This window comes from Mesitornis unicolor, unplaced genomic scaffold (genome assembly GCF_000695765.1).
Source record: "Mesitornis unicolor isolate BGI_N332 unplaced genomic scaffold, ASM69576v1 scaffold19313, whole genome shotgun sequence".
NCBI classification, from domain to species: Eukaryota; Metazoa; Chordata; class Aves; order Mesitornithiformes; family Mesitornithidae; genus Mesitornis; species Mesitornis unicolor.
Window position 1 is genome coordinate 1 of NW_010176910.1, and position 12,563 is coordinate 12,563.

The following is a 12,563-nucleotide window of genomic DNA, read 5'->3' on the forward strand; positions in this document are numbered from 1 at the left end:
TGGATCAGCTGGGCGCAACCCGCTACCCTGTGCGTACAGGTGCTGCGCTCCGTCTTCTGCATCCTTCTTCTTTCTGCACTTGAAAACGGATTTAAGTGCCTATATTTATAAATGAGATTAAGAAAATTATAAATTTCAGTCTTGCCTTAACACCTGCCTTTCATGTAGCCGAGTATGAGATGCTTTACTTTCCAAAGTGCCTGCTTTTGAGGAACAGGACTCTTGCTACCCTCCGTGTTTCAGGGGAATAAACGTGCTGGTACTACGGAAACAAACAGCAAAACACAAAAGGAAAACACTCCCGAAGTTCGTTATTTTACAAGAAAATTCTGCTTACAGCAGTAGAGCTGTCAGCAAGGCTTAACCCTTTTCTAGTCAGTCATTTGTTTGACATCAAAATATCCTACAGAATCTCCACGCTCACAAATGCAAGTTTTTGCGTTCGGTACAAACCACTGAAGTGCACCAGACCCATGGCATCACATCAGGGAAACATACAGGAAAGTTTTGCATTCCTCTGCTTTCTCCGCCCTTCACAATGTTCCTTCAAAGCAATGCTGCACAAAACAAACCCAACTTTACCCAAAAATGACAAAAGGAGCTTAGAAACTGGACTGCTGCAGATCTGAAAGACTGCCATTATCACAGAAACACTCCACAACTGATTGCTCACTTGATGGCTCTGGGTGACTAAATAAGACCCCATTTTTGCTTATCTTCTGAGCTCTGGAAGGGAAACTTCATGCAGCTGAGATCACTGAGCCACTCCTTCCCATTTCGGGGTGGCTGCAATCTTTTAAAGTGTGCATGGTCCCCAGGAACAACACTAGAAGAGAAGTTGCATCATTAACAGGCAGTGACTCCCAAAGGCGATCACGTGTGATACAATCACAATATTTATCATTGCAAAAATTCCCCTAAGTTTATTGGAGCAGTTTTCCTTTTAACCAAAGTAAAAGTTAATAAGGTATATAAGTCCAGAAATTAAGTAAATAACATTAATATCCACAAAGTTGCCAAAGGTGAAATAAAGGAGTTAAGTATATTAATTCAAGATGGAATATTTATGGTTTCATCAAGCACTAGGTCATAGTAACTGGCTTTTTTTTTTTAATACTCCTACAACATTAGGACGGTCTTCTTTAGGGAGGAAAAATCAGTATCAGGACTAGAAAAGAGTCCTAATAATTTAGTTTTTGTCATGGTGCAGTACTATGCTTACTTTCTATACTCTGTTTTAAAAGGTAAATAAGGAGCAAAGAAGCACAGCTGGCCACAGCAACTTGTGGTTGTTATCTTCTGCAGGGGACTGGGAATGAAAAAACTCATGTTTTTTTTCTACAAGCCAGGAGAAACAGAATGTTTTACCAGTTGGGCCTTGCATCACTGCCAAGTTTAAAAAGGTGACTTTGACTACATTTACCTTTTACACCCTTCAGAGTGCTCAACTCCTACTTTGTTCACTCTACAACATGTTTTGAGTCTCCCACTGTAAGTACTCACTGTTCACTGTAGCTTAGGGTTTTTTACAAATCAAATGTATCTATAATCTCAAAATGTATCTATAACATACTTCACTTCTAAACTAACAGCATACATAATGTTTGGCAAAGAACAGAACATAACACTATCATTGTATTTATCTGTTCATACCCATTGAATACAGTAAATATGAAAAAATGCTGTGAAACATCACTACAGTCATGGATACCATTAAAATAGCTATAACCTTGAGTGAATGGCAATGTTTCTTGAGTGCAATCACTAAAACAAGGTCTGGACCCGAGGGCTGTTCAAGGGGGACAGCTTTTAGGATGACTTCCTAGTTCCTGAACTTTTGTCTTTTCCTTTCGCCCCTGATACAATGTAGTTGGTGACAAGGAGTTAGATTATGTTAACTTGAAACTAGCTTAGAACGAGCTTTCTTCTTCTGTGAGATGCAAATTAATCTCTTCCCTTCTGGTATCTGTGTGCTCTCCAGTAGGAAATGGAACTTCAAGAAGTGATTGGTACATGCACAGCAGCAGGGTCTTTGTCCTCGTATTACATGCACACAGCTGGCCTCTGTTCCAGTAAGAAAACAGTTAAGAAAACAAGCAGATTATTACAGACTTAAGACATGTGTTTCAAGTCATATTCTCAGAGACATTTTTTTAAAGAGGAAACTATTTAAGAAAATGAAAATGGAGTTCTAGGGAAGCATGAAACTAAGGGGGAAATAAGAGGGACCCTTAAACATTGTTTCCAAGTGGTGAAGGGTCTGACTCATAAATCTCAGGGCACTTCTTTCAAATCTTTGTCGAGGTAAAAAAAACCAAAACAGAAACCAAACATTAAGGTAAGACAGAAGGACACAGATGATCTTCCAAATTACAAACTTTTCCCCTGGGCAAAATATCAAGCTATAGGAGAAAACCCTAACTCCAGACATGTCTCACAAACCAGCCTGTCAGAGGCACTTTGAGACTATGAGAGCAGAGATTTCTACTGTCACCATGGAGAGGAACGTGACCGAAGCTGCCATGCATCGTATTCCAAATATGTTCAGAAGGGGAAGGCACACACAGCCTAATTACAGCCGGTTCCCTATGGCAGTTCCATGCCACCTTTCTTCAGTCAGCAGGATTTCCTCCTCCCACTTCCAGCATCCCCCAGAACAAAACCTTGCAAAGTATCTTACTTGAAAACCAAAAGCTAGGGTTTTTTTCTTTTAACTATTGCATACTACAGTTCAAACAAGAAAATATAATGGAATAGAATTACATGATACATCTTCCAAGAACCATGTCTCCACTGAGAGATTTATCTCACATCTGGTGATGAGAAGCTGCTGCAAATCCTCCCTCTTCAGCAGCAAATATGAGCTAAGATCTCAAGCCTTGCTTGCAGAATTCCAGGTAAGGCCATTGTGTCATTACTAAACAGCCTGAATTCCCCCAAAAGTCACAAGGATGAAACCAAAACTCCTATATTTTCATGAAGAGGGGAGCATATAAAGTTCTTTAGCTCTTTTTGGACGCAGTACCAGCACTGTGGCCATTAAATGTAAAGACAAACTTTTTCACCAGCAAAAACTATGTTCCCTCCCAGTGCACAGAGAGCAAAAATCTCTCTTTGAAGTACAGAAGAGCTCATTGCAAAATATTACCTCTGCCAATACTAATAAACCAATCCTCCAGCTCCAGTAAAGGAAGAGTGACGTGAGACCTAACACCAACTCACACAGAAAGTTGACAAAAGCTCGATTTTCTCTAGAGTGGTGGGTCATGCCCATAAGATTTCCCACAAACTGCTGGAAGGCACACCACCACATGGGAAAAGATCTGGACTCCAACTACAGAAATAAATTCTTACTCAAGGAAGGAGAAGTGCTTAGACTGGGTGGCCGATTGTGAATTACACTCTTATTACAGAGCTGCCAGGCTGTCAAAATTGCACTGGAGCATTAAGTCAGTAGAGCAGAGACCTGAGTCACGACTATAGGGAGGTTGCATCATCCACAGCCATAATTTTTTCCTCCCTCTTCTGAGGTGTTGTGTCTCATTGCTTAGGCTTTCTTGTATTCTTTCTCTTGCTTATTAATTTATGTTTGATGCATAAATTCTTACAAAAATAAGTGTCTCAAAAGCTAACCAGTAAGCTATTATTCAGGTCAGGATTGCACACACAAACGTGGCTCGCACTGGGCAGAAAATCAGTGCACAGAATATGGTTCAGAGCCTATCTCCCAAAAAGTTGCAGATGAATAAAGAACCAGCCCAAGAGGGAAAGGCCGCAGCTTGACATTTAAATTGACCCCAGCATGATTATAAAGGCCGATTCACTAGGAATTCATTCAGAATAGCATTTATGGCAAAGGCTGTTGCTTCAGTACATTAATATTAAAAGTCACAAGTTCAATTTTGTTTGTTCTAGTTATGCAAGAGGCATACCAGTTTTTAATTGCGTGCTCCCAGTACCATTTCAGCAGCCTATTTGTGCAGCGGGTACCAAAATCAGCACACCTCTTCAGCGAGGAACCTTCCTTACAACCCCGGTCTCAAAGAGAAGAGTCCTGTGAGCTTCCAGGTCCCTGTCACTAACATATTTTCTGGCGGATAAAATGTTTGTATTCCCCATCCCTCAAGGTGCTGAGCACTTGGGACCTTGCGGGAAGAGCCAGCTGAAACAGACAGGAATGGCTTGTATAGGGTGATGCGAATGAATGCCATAGGCATACTTTGAATCTTTGCCAAGCGTTCATTTGGCTGCCCAGTTGTGAATATCTGCATCTCAGGACAAGTCGTTGCACAACCATTGCCACTGCCACAAAGGAGGCGGTGGGAATGTGTGGGGACAGGGCAGAGATTCCCCTTTTGGCACCACTGTGCAGGGAAATCAGCCTAAGCTGCCACTGCAGCCACAGTTCCAGGAAGAAATGCAAAACCAACGCACTGGATAAACATGGGTGGAGATCACCCCTTTAGGGTTTCCCAGTTCTGGAACCATTCTAGGCCCAGCTCCTGCTCAAGGCAGGACAATCTGTCATCAGAGCAGCAGCACAGTGGAGAATTTCAGCTGTTCCCTCTTCCCTTGATACACCCACCCGCATTGGGCAGAGCTGAAGCCAATTTCAGGGTCTGGCTCCTTTTGCACCAATCTGTCACAGAGATAGAGTTCAAGTATTAAAAAGGGTTTAAAAACCCTGTATTAGCCCAAGCGTTTTTCCTCACTCAGGCAGTCTTAATGACCTACATGAGACCTCTGAGTAACTCAAGGCTTAAAAAGTGAGAACATGTAAATTTAAAGTCATCTGTGTGGGATAGGAAGCAAAGGCTGTTCAGAACACAGCACAGTGCAATCCTTGTAGTCAGGGGTCCTCAGTGAAACCCCTGTGTAAGTACTCAGTGCTAGTAAATGAGTTAGTAATAGCTATGCACAGCTCAAGACACTTCACTAATACACCACAGACAGCGTGGATTCAAGGTGAAAGACTAAAACTGAAAGAAAGAAATACCTTACAGTCCAAAAACTGCAAATAGCATTAACAAATTACTTCTTAAACAAGCAAACACTAATCATACCAGAGGAAGCCTTGCACACCAAGTCACAGGTTCTTTTTGCTTTGCTTTTCTTGTCATTCCAGAGTAGTCATTACAAGTGAACACCAGAGCCGAAGACAAAGTCAAAACCATATTAATTCTAAAAATTCTAAGCCTAGAAGCCCTAACTGTTGGTTCAGCAAACCCTGCAGCCCTGCCTAGACCTTTTCCACAACATGCACAGTTTCTCCAAGATTTTGGTTACATCCATTTATTTTTTAAGGCAAGTCCTAAACTCTGAAGTAAGGAGCTGAAAGACTCTTCTTGCTATCTTAGGAAACTGCCGTTAAGGAGGGAAGACAGTTCACAGGTTTTGTTTCTGATTTGTCTTTTGAACTCCTCCAGGACGCCATATAACAGAACTTATTTTTTATAACACACATTTACTTGAAGACTCAGGTATTACTGTAACAAAGTTCACTGTAACAAGAAATTAGGATGAAAAAGAGCAGAAAAGGGAAAAGGCTGGTGATATCCCACCTCTATGTAAATCAGTTCACACACCACCTTTTGCAACACCTTGCATAGTACCAGACACCCTATCTCAAGTACAGCCCTAGCAGGTGGTGTCAGAGGATGGATGAATATCATTAAAAATTTAAACACAGAGAGAAACTAAAAGTCTTAAAAAGCAAATTAAGGTGAAGACATGACAATAGCCTATCAAGCAATGAAGGTATAAAGCAGTCATCTCCTGCTCTCCTCAGCACAGGAAGCTACAGAGCAACTTTCAGAAATAAAAAAAAATTGTACTTTTCTTGACAGGTAATCAGATTGCAAAACTTTTCATTAGAAGTAATGACTCAATCTAAAGTCAGCAATACTCAGTTATTCTGACTAGCAAAAAATGCTGACAGGGTTTCACATGTCAACCTGATCTCTAAATTATTAGATTTCACCTCAGACCATGCGACACCAGTCACTCAGAGGGGACAGGATGCCAGAGCAGGTGGATGGACAGTGCCGCTCGACGATCTAAGCTGCAGTTTGGGAGCGATGAAGCAGCTGACAGACCCCTCGTGCGCTGGTTTTCGCAATGGCTGTGCTCCTCCTGCAGAACCAACCCATCCCATCCGCACTGCTGGAGATGCCACAGGCATGGTCGCAGAGCCCCTTTCCACTCTTTTTCCAGGGACTTAAGCTTTCAAAACATATGATCGGAAGGCTGAAAGATTCTGTGCTTGCTCTCCAAGAATAAGTTAGTTTTGTTTAAGTAGAGTGTTTCTGGTAAACAGAAATAATTGTTTGGATGGGGGAAATGGGGAGAGCTTGGAAATTCAAATGACTTTTTGTTTTGAATAAACATGTAAGGCACTTCATAATACAGCCATATCACAAGAAATTGCTACACTTGAGCATCTGGATAGACAGTCAAAGCACCAGTCTTTCAGATGCTATGGACGTGCTCAGAAAGCTGGACGAAGACATCCAGTGCGCGCGTGCACACACACGCATACACACACACACACAGCCCCCAGTGGTTCCAGTTCCACTTTTATTCCTGGCTTTCCCCAAGCTCTACTTCAGATAACGAAGGCAGCGCATTCAGACATCAAAGTGGCAAAGAAAAGCAGAAAGAATTCATCTATTTGTCTTCTGTAGAAGTGTGCAGCTCCTAAAATCTCATGCATAATTAATATTTCTAATTAGGCAGCTCCATCACTATTTTAAGGATCTTCAGAAGAAAATAAATAATTCTGTGAAGTATTTGATGTTTTCTAGTTATCAAAACTGTAAAGGAAAAGACATCAAAGGCCCTGCAAATGGAAATCAGTAAGAATACAGGATTCAAGCATAAACTGAAGAAACACCTATAATGTGGTTATTTGAATTTTCATTGCTTTTGTAATAATCTCTTTTACAGGTCACTAATCACGTGAGAATTCTCTTGCTACATTTGAACAAGTAGGATGCCTTTGGATTTGTCATGAAAAGGCATTGTCAGTAGCTTGTGAGGAAAACCAAAATGTTCTCAAGACAGACTTTGAATGACAGTTATTTGCAATAGTTGTAACCACACTTCGCAGATTCCTGCATTTGAATATAACAATGTCAGTTTAAGTAAAGGCATGCAAGGCTGCTAGAAATGTGCTTTTCTCATTCTATGAACTGACAGGTAAAGAAAGATGCATCAATGACTCATTCCAGTCTACACACCCCCCCCTTTAAAATTCCCAACACAACTATATAAAAAAATCCCCTACGTTAAATCTCGGAACTATCTGGGTCCAACAGGCATTACTGTTACACTCTTCTTGTTAGAACTTCACCTTCGCAATTCTGAGAAAGAGTGATTTTATTCTACCTCACTCATGAAAAAACTGAGAAGCAACAGTGTATGTAGACACCCCTCCACCCTTTTTATTAAAAAAGTAAACTACCAGAAAAAAAATTACATAAAAGATGTAATATGTATTAAAATCTGAAGAACTGCTATTAAACAAAAAGTCACTAAACTAATTTTTGACATAGTTACTAGCATGTATTTGGGGTATTCCATAAATTCACTGACACTTACAGCCTCAGATCTCCAAACGTCCTATTACTGAAACTGGTCACTAAGCTTCTGCAGGGTTACATGCTGCCTCCCATCAGAATACAGCACTGACAAAATACACTAACACCGAAATAAAAATGAGATCTTTCAGGACTGTTATGCATAAGTTAATACGTTTAACTACAGGAATCAGTGATTGAGGTTGCGATTCTTCCTTCATAAACCCTCTTGTGTCCCATACCTTGAAAATTTTGTAAGACTCCACATGTAAAATTACCGAAGAGCTTTTGACTCAAAATTACTAACAACTTATTTTGGCTTTTTAAGAACAACAGTAATGAAAAAACCTTTTCAATATCTGAAAAAAATTTAGACAACCAAAGCCAACCAAAATCACCCATACCTGGTCATCTTTTCTCTGTTGCCACAAAGCTCTACATCAAGATTAATTAACAAGCTTAATAACAAAATACAGAATTAAGCTTAGAAATAACTCTCTGGGAGCTGCATCTTGTGTTCTGCCATTGTAAGAGCTTCCTGGACTGTAGTCTGTCCAACAGGAACTCCCATGCTACTTGGACAGGAAAAGAGGTACAAGATCCTGCTTTTAGAACTATGACATGGAAAGGGACACCCACTGTCAGGATTTAAAATGCTGAGAACTTGAACCGATCCCCTAAAGACTTACTTAGCTGGGGCTGTGAAACATTTTGCCCAGCAAATCTTAAAATTTCTTATGAACTGGGCATGATTTATATTATGCAGTGTTGAAGGCATTTTGGGAAAAGTTCAATCCCTAAAATGGCCAGAGATCTTCTTTGGACAGTTTAGCACTTCACATAAAGTAAGCGTGCCCCTTATCTCTCCTCCAAAATCTTGCTCCATAGGCAAAAAGCATGTTGAGCTTCACAGTGCATCCGTTGGTAGGGATTCATCCTTTGGCATGATGTATCTTCTGGTACAGCGGTTTGATCCAAACCATAAGTAAAACTGTCTTTAAAAAAATATTTTGCCATGCCTACAGATACTTATTGTTCAAAACACCAAAACTGTTACAGTAAATCCTGAGATCTTTCAAACTCAAGATACTTCTATGAGACTGTCTTTTAAAAATTTAAACCAAAGATCAGTCAGAACAGAGATGTGCTCCATTAGTGGGAAAAAAGTAAATTCTCTGGTCCATGTAATAATTTTAGTGAACAAATAGCTCTCAAGATGTACTTTTTGTAATTTTTATATACAAAAACCATAGAAGAATAAGGCTTTAAGAAATGGTTTTACAGAATACGTTGCAATTAATCACAGCATAGTATGTTCCCAGATACTCAATACCAAGCTCACAAGTCAGAAGCATCTATCATGGGGCATTTAAAACTGTAACGTGCTCTTCTCGTCTTTGCAATCACAGATTATTTTTATGTCCCGCTCTTCAGCAGCACTTAGCTTTCACCTAGTGCAAATTAATCTACAAATACTGAAATTCTGGAGGTCTGATTTAGGCACAATATTCAGCATTGCCTCAGACATTTATTACATGATAAATTAATTTACTAAATGGAAAGTTTCTCTTAAGTACTCTTTGGTTAGTTAAGGACAACACACAAATTTAACTTATAAGGTATCTTCTCCAAACAATGAGCTTGTGCTAACATGCAGAATAACACCATTTGCAGAATTTAATTAGTGTAGCTTTTAAAGCATTTGCAAATCATAGCTAGTACTTTTTTCTTGACTCTTTGATTCAGGGGCTATGGCAGTTAAAATGCAATGTTAGCATTCTCAAGGCTACTTTAAAATAAAATGTAATCATAGTAATTGTCATTTACTTTTTTGTACTTAATTATTTCATTGTGGTCACATTTCATTAAACCAAACACATAAACAAACAGAACACTAAGTATGAGTGACTGTGCTTTATGAATTATTTCTAATGTGCCTCTAAAGAAAAAAAAACAACTAAATCCCAACTTAACAACCAAATTTAAAAATCTGGGATGAATCTATCAAAAAGCCCAAAACATTGAATTACCAAAATATTAGCAAGACCAAGTTTCAGAAAGATGCAGTGTGATTACATTTTGAATCGTGACATTCTAAAGCCTTTCCTTCCACTGATGTAAGGTAGTTCATTTTTACTCCTCTCCCCCCTTTTTTTTTTTCTTTAGACCACAGCAGAAATGAAACCATCAAGTGTGAGTGATTATGCATGCTTACTATAAATGGTAGACAACACAAGTTACAGAAACCTGGACTAAGACTACAGTAGTTTACAAAACATAAAACAAGGTTAACAGATATCCCTTCTTTAGGATAATAAGCAAGAAGGGTTTTCAGAGCTTTTTATCAATAGCTCATTTCAGCCTATGGAGTGTTTTCTCCTCCCTTCCAGAAGTCTGTGAAATAAAGTGGTAAACACGTTCACTTCAATAGGCAGTTCAGTAAGACTTCAGTTGCAAAACGATTATACTTGCATAAATATAAAAACACGTGATAAAGCAAAATATTTTTAATTAGTAAGCCAATCATAAATAAATTCACCTAAATTTAACAAAAGCAGCAGCTGTGTTCTTTCTACACGGATACTTTTTTTAGTATGTTTTAATAGTCAACTTCATTGTCTAGCCTGGGACAAAACAATTCATCATTGAGCACTCAACAATTCCACACACTGAGCTAAGTCTTTTTTTTTAGTTACATTTTTTACATTTTCTTTACAAATGTAATACCTATATACATTATATATTTTATTTCTACAGTTGATGTACTTTACTTAAACTCTACAGCTTCCACAGGGAATTCGCTGAAGTCTTTAGTAAATATGAATCATTCCTTTTAAAAAGAAATTCATATAAACAACCAACATACAGCACTGCCCTTTGACATCTCTGTTAAGGATCTGGAAGGGCTACTATAATAAATGTAAGAAAAAAGGCTTTACCTAATTATACATTTTGTTAAGAATTATCATCCCACATAGCTACATAAATTCACCAGCTTGCAATAAACAGAGCACCATACCGCTGCACAACTGGAAACGTGTATAAACCAATTCAAAGTTTACTAGTGAAACAGCTCCATCACTCCTAGCACTTTTAGACTGAAGTAAATCTGTAAAATTCTTTTGGAAATGTATACTCCTTTAGCTGTAAAGCTTCCAAAACAGTGTTGGTCACTGTATGTTGTGAAGAACAAGCATCCACTTTTGTATCTTCACATATGCTTGTCTCGGCCCATGCTTCTACTTGAAGTCAGGATTTTTCTTCTTTTTATTCCTTATTCACTTACAAATCTGCTGTTGAATATTAAGTAAGAATTCATAATATGAGAAAGCTGCTTCTGTCCGATCTTCAATTAGATGTTGAAAAAAATCTGTTTTGGCAGGGTTCTCATCTCTGAAAGAAGAGAGGAAGGTATTTTAGTACAAACATTGAGAAAACAAGTGTACTGTAATTTCAAGCAGAGGCTTAAGCTCTAATGAATTGCTTATTGTCCTTTGGATTCAGTCCAAAGATACTACAATTCCAAATACTAAAGCCTGTAAGACAGTATCAAACACCAGCATCTTTTAAAGTATAAGATGGAAGGAGTGAAGAAATCACATTTAAAATATCTTGGAAAAAAAAACCCCACAAAAAAGAAATATTTTGTTTTAGAAGTTAAAACAAATATGCTGATGCCAATGAATTCTGAAAGGGTTAAACTAAATCCTGATAAAGATTTAAAAAATGGAAAATTCACATCTTTGGTTACATGTAATCTCTCCCCACCTCTCAGTTTTTCTTATTTAGCAACAGAACAGAGGAAGTAAACATGTCAAAGATCTAGTATCCAAAAATACTGTCTCAATAAAAATTTGCTATGAAAAAGCAGATATTTTCTGGGACACAGTCCTCTGTGCTGGTATAGCTCAGTGTGCAGAAAAGGTTTGTTATTTCATATGGTGTCTCAGCACTGTTCACAATTCAAGCAGTAGCCACAATGCCAACATTGAAGAGCTTCAATCTCACATTTAAACATTATTTATCTGAGTAAGAAAGTCATCATATTCTCTAAAATGTGATCTCCCATCAGGCTCAGTAAACGGAGTAGTCTAGAGATGACAAGTAAAATATAAACTCTAGCATAAACATTTTGTAGAACTTAAAACTCCGTTAAGTGGGCTTGAAAAGGCTTCAGAACTTGCGTCATGCCATAAATCAACTGCTGTCCTATGAGCTCAGTAACAAATACGTACAACTATTAAACTATCTACAAATTATTAACTTTACTTTAATTTTTTTTATGTGCATGTATTGAAATTATAAAAGCTATACCAGAAATTAACCTGGCTTATACCATTGATCATAAGGATATTTACTGCTTCCGTATATTCTTAACAATACAAAAATATACAAAATATACTAATTCCTACCAATAAAACTGTTAGTAACTGAATTTGCACTGGATTCAAAGATGACCTTTGTTGCTAAAGGTTTTTAGGTAACAGCACTGTGTCAACTGCAAAGAGGATGTTACTCAGTTTTTTCTGGGCTAGATATTCCCACTTTCCATCAGTGTCAATTAGAAATTGTAAATACAAGTTGCCAATAATTACTCAGTAACTAACAGAAATACTTACTTTACTACTTGGAGAACCGGACTTAAAGGTCTACTGTCTCTAAGCCAAGATATAAAAGATCGTGTTCTTTCTGAAGAAGGCGCATCTACCTCAGGAAGCTGTGTCTGGTTGAAGGTAATTGAAAGAAGTAATCATCTTTTACTATCAAAGTTATTCTAAAAAACAGATCCTGATAGTCATAACATGACCCAAGCCACAATTTCTACTTCTGTAGGAAGCAGGATCTCATCTTTAACTTAAACTGGCTTTTAAAGGGGCAAAAGATAGACTTGGTATTGTACATCATGTTCAGAGAACAAAAGGTTTCTGAAAACCATGATAATCAATAAAATAACTCTAATCTTAACAATTAACATCTCTGAATAGA

The 12,563-nt window shown here is 38.2% G+C and overlaps 1 protein-coding gene across 1 annotated transcript in view; it reads right to left on the minus strand.

The window, feature by feature from the left end:
- Positions 1-10,143: 10,143 nt before the first annotated feature.
- The window catches only part of SEC24B (SEC24 family member B), a gene marked incomplete at its 5' end in the record, with an annotated part of 39,431 nt that continues 37,011 nt past the window's right edge, over positions 10,144-12,563 (minus strand). Inside the window, 2 exon segments of the mRNA XM_010181884.1 lie at positions 10,144-10,970; positions 12,197-12,300. Of these exon segments, the coding sequence (XP_010180186.1) occupies positions 10,856-10,970; positions 12,197-12,300 (219 nt within the window).